Consider the following 7,112-nt stretch of genomic DNA (forward strand, 5'->3'; position numbering starts at 1 on the left):
CACCTAAACCGGCTTCATGGTTTAGGCCCCTGGTCTCTCTAACTACATTCTGTATCGAATAGGAAGCCAGTGAAAAGGTTTCATTATTTGTTTGTAAGGGACTAAATGGCTAAAAGTATTTTCTGAAGACATTCCTTTTCTCTGCAGCCTATGGAACTATGTATTGTATGGGAAACAGTGTTAATTTGAACTGTCCTTGTGAATGTGTGTAATCTGATACATGTTTGGATTTATTGTTCAGTGCTTTGAGGCAACATTTGTTGGTTTAAATGTGCTATAAAAATTCATTTAACTTGCTGACTGAAAAATAAATTGTTAAGGTTTGTTTGCAAATACCACCTGAGTAATAGTATTTAAAGACATGTTACTAATCATAATATATAATCTGTAATGTAACAATCTAGTCTTACAAGGACTTGGAAGCAGACCATCTCGAACTTTGGTGCTGTGACATTTTATTTTTCTATAGGAAAGAATGATGTCCAGATGTTTTGAAGGGTCATCAAGGTATACCTGGAAGCATCTGATCCTCAAAGTCCCTGCAATCAAAGTTCATACTTTAAGGAGCAAACTTACATAAAATAAACATATACATATATAAACATATATACAATTATTTTTACATATATAATTATTATTACATTCACCAAAGATTCATTAATTTAGTCATTTATTTTAGACTTTTTTTTTGTTTAATGAACATCTCAGCAAATGCAACCAAAACTCACATTTTTGAAAAGATGATGTTTCCAACAGAAAAAGTTCAGGTACAAAACTTATTTGTAATAAATACCTTTACCATAAACCCGCGTCAACCACCTCTTCTTCCTCTTCTGAGAGATCATCTATTTTTTTTTAAATGAAGCATGCATGTAAAAAGAGCAAACGTGCGACAGTTAAAGGAGTAGTTCACTTTTTAAAAAACTTTTGCTGATAATTTACTCACCCCCATGCCATCCAAGATGTCCATGTCTTTCTTTCTTCAGTCGAAAAGAAATTAACGTTAAGGTTTTTGATGAAAACATTCTAGGATTTTTCTCCATATAATGGACTTCATTGGATACCAAATGGTCCAAGGTCTAAATGACAGTTTCAGTGCAGCTTCAAATGGCTTTAAACGACAACAGACGATGAATAAGGGTCTTATCTTGCGAAACGATCGGTCATTTAAAAAATAAATAAAAACGTTCGAACGAAATGACTCGAAAAAAGATTTGTTCATTTTGATGAACAAGTTCGAACAGGAGAGTCATGAACGTGCATCACAGAACAGAGCAAGGCGAGCATTTGTGCTTATAAAACTTAAACGTTTTTATTTTTTAAATGACCGATCATTTCGCAAGATAAGACCCTTATTCATCGTCTGGTGTCGTTTAAAGCCATTTGAAGCTGCACTGAAACTGTCATTTAGACCTTGGACCATTTGGTATCCAATGAAGTCCATTATATGGAGAAAAATCCTAGAATGTTTTCATCAAAAACCTTCATTTCCTTTCGACTGAAGAAAGAAAGACATTGACATCTTGGATGACATGGGGGTGAGTAAATTATCAGCAAAAACTACTCCTTAAGTGCTACAAATGATCAAGTCTAATGCGAGCCTGTTTGATTTCCAAAGTAGTGGTTATAAAAAAAATTGCCACTGAGAAAACAAGAACCAAAGCATAAGAGAATGGCATACAATATAATAATAAATGTTTCTCCCCTTACCATCCTGGAATATTTGGACATCAGCAACTACAAAGACAGACACACATTAACTTACAATGCGAATTTTCTCTTGAAATAAAATGTATGATGTATAACATCATGATGAATATTATACAGCTGTTGAGGAACAGCTGAGATTTAAACACATTTTCAGTCAGCAGACTTTATAATAGACACCGTTATGGCATAATTTAAATCAAGTCAGTGCCCCACAATAATGTCCCTTCAAGGCCGTCCAGTCTCAGCCATATTAGTAATACCCTAGAGGTAGATATCGCTAAAAATGAAAGTTCAGCTCTTTTTACATGAATTGGGAAAGACCGGACTTCCAAAAAAAAAGGCTAAAAGACAGTTGAAAATATCATTTTACCTTCGTATAATATTTCACGCATGTGCTCTTCACAGACTTCATCCAGTTGGCTTTTCAGCTCTGAGAGAGATTGGGTTACTCTCTGAAATGTTAGGGTATTAACATCCCTGGATGAATTGTACGGGACAACTCCGGAATAGAAGCAGTAGTACTTCTGCAACTGGAAGAAAAACAAAAGAAAGTCCTACAAAAAGTCAGAAATCAACAATGCAGCATTTCATAAAAAAAATAAAAAAAAGCCATCCTCTAGATATTTTTCACCACCTTGAAGAAATAAACGTGATTCTCGGTGCATAAAAGTGGCTCCACTTTACTATTCTCCTTCTGTAGTTTGACAATGTCCTCCTCCAGTCTCTGTATGTGACTCTCTGCATCTCGTACTTCCTTGTTCTCCTGAGCTCTGATCTTCTCTCTCACCTCGGCTTGTATGTTCTGAATGGAGCGGATGATCTCGGTGAAGATTCGGTCACTGTTCTCCACTGCTGCCTGTGCAGAGCGCTGTCACAACACACACAACACTTGGTCAACATTTTGGTAACACTTTACAATAAGGTCCCATTAGTTAATGCATTAACCAACATTAACAATAAGCATCTTAATGTTAGTTAAAAATAAACCGGTTGTTGGTTGTTCTTGTTTGCTCAGGAAAATGAAATAATATTAACATACATTTTTTTTTTAAATAATGTATTGATAAGGGTTGAAACATTAACTGAGAAAGTGTTTTAAAAGATTTTTTTTTATTATTAGTTCATGTTAACAATTTCTTCTATTGATCCATAATCTTTATTAATAGGCAGGATCAACTAATCTAAGCCATTCAATGGCCCTACAGTGAAATTATGGAGGAGCTAATCTATTCTACTCTATTCGTTTCAGTGAAGTGACAGTTTTTCCGGGTTAGTCCCTGCTGGTAGTTTCCGTAATACAGTAGCACTATCTGGTTGCATGCTGACAGCCAATATTAAGTCTAATCTCATGACAAATAAATGCAAATCATTTAAGTCCCTTCTAAACAATTAAAAATGGAAATGAACCTGGAGTTATGTATAGCAGCAGATTCCAAGTGAAATGTCCACTGAGTGGCACCCAAAGGGATTTTTATTTTCTCTCAGACAGACAAACATATCGCCAAATCAAATTTTTCCAAATGTATTTGTTAGGACAGTAGAGATAGACAGAAAACAATAAGAGAGTAACAGGACCAGGAAAGGACCACCGACTTTAATTTAACCAGCACAATTACACACACCTAAAGGATTATTAGGAACACCATACTAATACTGTTTGACCCCCTTTCGCCTTCAGAACTGCCTTAATTCTACGTGGCATTGATTCAACAAGGTGCTGAAAGCATTCTTTAGAAATGTTGGCCCATATTGATAGGATAGCATCTTGCAATTGATGGAGATTTGTGGGATGCACATCCAGGGCACGAAGCTCCCATTCCACCACATCCCAAAGATGCTCTATTGGGTTGAGATCTGGTGACTGTGGGGGCCATTTTAGTACAGTGAACTCATTGTCATGTTCAAGAAACCAATTTGAAATGATTCGAGCTTTGTGACATGGTGCATTATCCTGCTGGAAGTAGCCATCAGAGGATGGGTACATGGTGGCCATAAAGGGATGGACATGGTCAGAAACAATGCTCAGGTAGGCCGTGGCATTTAAACGATGCCCAATTGGCACTAAGGGGCCTAAAGTGTGCCAAGAAAACATCCCCCACACCATTACACCACCACCACCAGCCTGCACAGTGGTAACAAGGCATGATGGATCCATGTTCTCATTCTGTTTACGCCAAATTCTGACTCTACCATCTGAATGTCTCAACAGAAATCGAGACTCATCAGACCAGGCAACATTTTTCCAGTCTTCAACTGTCCAATTTTGGTGAGCTCTTACAAATTGTAGCCTCTTTTTCCCATTTGTAGTGGAGATGAGTGGTACCCGGCTTGTTGTTGTTGTGGCTTCACAAATGCTTTGCTGCATACCTCGGTTGTAACGAATGGTTATTTCAGTCAAAGTTGCTCTTCTATCAGCTTGAATCAGTCGGCCCATTCTCCTCTGACCTCTAGCATCAACAAGGCATTTTCGCCCACAGGACTGCCGCATACTGGATGTTTTTCCCTTTTCACACCATTCTTTCTAAACCCTAGAAATGGTTGTGCGTGAAAATCCCAGTAACTGAGCAGATTGTGAAATACTCAGACCGGCCCGTCTGGCACCAACAACCATGCCACGCTCAAAATTGCTTAAATCACCTTCTTTCCCATTCTGACATTCAGTTTGGAGTTCAGGAGATTGTGACATGTGACATGTTCACATTCCAAGTGAAATGTCCACTGAGTGGCACCCAAAGGGATTTTTATTTTCTCTCAGACAGACAAACATATCGCCAAATCAAATTTTTCCAAATGTATTTGTTAGGACACTAGAGATAGACAGAAAACAATAAGAGAGTAACAGGACCAGGAAAGGACCACCGACTTTAATTTAACCAGCACAATTACACACACCTAAAGGATTATTAGGAACACCATACTAATACTGTTTGACCCCCTTTCGCCTTCAGAACTGCCTTAATTCTACGTGGCATTGATTCAACAAGGTGCTGAAAGCATTCTTTAGAAATGTTGGCCCATATTGATAGGATAGCATCTTGCAGTTGATGGAGATTTGTGGGATGCACATCCAGGGCACGAAGCTCCCATTCCACCACATCCCAAAGATGCTCTATTGGGTTGAGATCTGGTGACTGTGGGGGCCATTTTAGTACAGTGAACTCATTGTCATGTTCAAGAAACCAATTTGAAATGATTCGAGCTTTGTGACATGGTGCATTATCCTGCTGGAAGTAGCCATCAGAGGATGGGTACATGGTGGCCATAAAGGGATGGACATGGTCAGAAACAATGCTCAGGTAGGCCGTGGCATTTAAACGATGCCCAATTGGCACTAAGGGGCCTAAAGTGTGCCAAGAAAACATCCCCCACACCATTACACCACCACCACCAGCCTGCACAGTGGTAACAAGGCATGATGGATCCATGTTCTCATTCTGTTTACGCCAAATTCTGACTCTACCATCTGAATGTCTCAACAGAAATCGAGACTCATCAGACCAGGCAACATTTTTCCAGTCTTCAACTGTCCAATTTTGGTGAGCTCTTACAAATTGTAGCCTCTTTTTCCCATTTGTAGTGGAGATGAGTGGTACCCGGCTTGTTGTTGTTGTGGCTTCACAAATGCTTTGCTGCATACCTCGGTTGTAACGAGTGGTTATTTCAGTCAAAGTTGCTCTTCTATCAGCTTGAATCAGTCGGCCCATTCTCCTCTGACCTCTATCATCAACAAGGCATTTTCGCCCACAGGACTGCCGCATACTGGATGTTTTTCCCTTTTCACACCATTCTTTGTAAACCCTAGATATGGTTGTGCGTGAAAATCCCAGTAACTGAGCAGATTGTGAAATACTCAGACCGGCCCGTCTGGCACCAACAACCATGCCACGCTCAAAATTGCTTAAATCACTTTTCTTTCCCATTCTGACATTCAGTTTGGAGTTCAGGAGATTGTCTTGACCAGGACCACACCCCTAAATGCATTGAAGCAACTGCCATGTGATTGGTTGATTAAATAATTACATTAATGAGAAATTGAACAGGTGTTCCTATTAATCCTTTAGGTGAGTGTATGTTGTTAGCATTAATCTGTTAGCAGCTGTTAGGCTATAATAGGAACTTCCATTTCTCATCTTGTTCAAACGCTCGTTTTAGCGGTCAATAACACCGACCTTAAAAGAGATCACAGCTTTCTTGCACTGATGAACCTCCTTCTTCCAGTCAGTGGTTTTCTGAATGAAATCCCTCTTTTTTATTTTCAGCTCCTCCTGTGGATGAATTTACAATCAATAAGAATCCCGTTCTTAAGCGACTGTTGAATACGGCAGAACATCTCAAACGGGCATCAGACTAAAAAAAAAAAAGTTAGTAGAAACAGCACAATGAAGTGCATGTAATTGAGAACTATCTTCATACAGTTTATATATTAAATAAAATTACCTCATCTTACCTGTTTTTTTGCCATTTCAGCTGCAGCGGAGACTGTTTTATGTCCACTGTGCTGATTCCCCATACAAACTACACAAATACACTTCTGGTCATTGTAGCAGTAAACCTCCAGTGCTTTATGATGGTGAGGGCAGATCTGATGCTGTAGATTTGGGGAAGCTTTGACCAGCTTGTGCTTTTTAAAAGCTTTAGACTCATAATGAGGACGAACATGCGCTTGGCAGTAAGAAGCCATACAAACCAAACAAGACTGGATGGCTTTTACTTTTATTCCTTTGCAAACATCACATGTCACAGGCCTAGCTGGAGCTTTCTGCTTCATTCCCTCTAAAATATCAGCCAGTACAGTGCTTCTGCTGAGAGCTGGTCTTTGGTTGAATGTTGTCCTGCATGTAGGGCAGCTGTAAACCCCTCTATAAAAATCCACATCCCAGCATCTCTTAATACAGTCCATGCAGAAACTGTGCCCACAAGATGTAGTCACTGGGTTCTTGAGCAGAGTCAGACAGATCGGACATTTTAAATGATTTTGAGTATGAAAAGGAGATTCTGCCATTCTGGGTTTTTTTAAACCCAGTGGAAAATTCACTGTAGAATAATAGCGGTTTGGAATCTTTTGAAATCAGAATGGGAGTGGCTCCTGTTCAAACATGACAAAATGAAAATTAATCATTATTTCCTACTTCAAGTTTCAGAAAATTTCACTATATATCTGCAGTCTGCACCATCCTGAAAAGCACTATACATACATTTAAAATTCAGAAACACATTTGCCTTACTGTAAATACACCTTGCTGCTCAATTGATTCTCAAAACAATCTCACACAAGATCTTGACAAAGAAGTTGGGATCCCACTTTATGTATGCAGTGTTGTCAAGTGGTACAAAGGGTCTTTTGTGCAGACCTACTACACATTCAATTAAAGGGATAGTTCACCCATAAATGAAAATTATCC

The 7,112-nt window shown here is 38.8% G+C and overlaps 1 protein-coding gene across 1 annotated transcript; it reads right to left on the bottom strand.

The window, feature by feature from the left end:
* Positions 1-787: 787 nt before the first annotated feature.
* Positions 788-6,787, bottom strand: LOC130085073 (E3 ubiquitin/ISG15 ligase TRIM25-like). The gene is made up of 6 exons (XM_056250635.1): positions 6,158-6,787; positions 5,880-5,975; positions 2,345-2,578; positions 2,081-2,240; positions 1,711-1,737; positions 788-845 (listed from the first exon to the last, which is right to left on the bottom strand). The coding sequence occupies exons 1-6, from the start codon at positions 6,710-6,712 to the stop codon at positions 796-798; spliced, it is 1,122 nt and encodes a 373-aa protein (XP_056106610.1). The 5' UTR covers positions 6,713-6,787; the 3' UTR covers positions 788-795.
* Positions 6,788-7,112: the final 325 nt, after the last annotated feature.

Source organism: Rhinichthys klamathensis, unplaced genomic scaffold (assembly GCF_029890125.1).
Source record: "Rhinichthys klamathensis goyatoka isolate OS25496 unplaced genomic scaffold, OSU_Roscu_1.1 h1tg000072l_1, whole genome shotgun sequence".
In the NCBI taxonomy this organism is placed as follows: domain Eukaryota; kingdom Metazoa; phylum Chordata; class Actinopteri; order Cypriniformes; family Leuciscidae; genus Rhinichthys; species Rhinichthys klamathensis.

Bases quoted from the DNA above. Each gene is read 5' to 3' on its own strand.
- LOC130085073 (XM_056250635.1), bottom strand. From the start codon at position 6,712: ATGGCAGAATCTCCTTTTCATACTCAAAATCATTTAAAATGTCCGATC. The intron at 1,738-2,080 runs GTAAAATGATAT...CTGTCTTTGTAG, and splicing joins GCGTGAAATATTATACGAAG to TTGCTGATGTCCAAATATTC. The intron at 846-1,710 runs GTAAGGGGAGAA...AAAAAAAAATAG, and splicing joins TGTCCAAATATTCCAGGATG to ATGATCTCTCAGAAGAGGAA.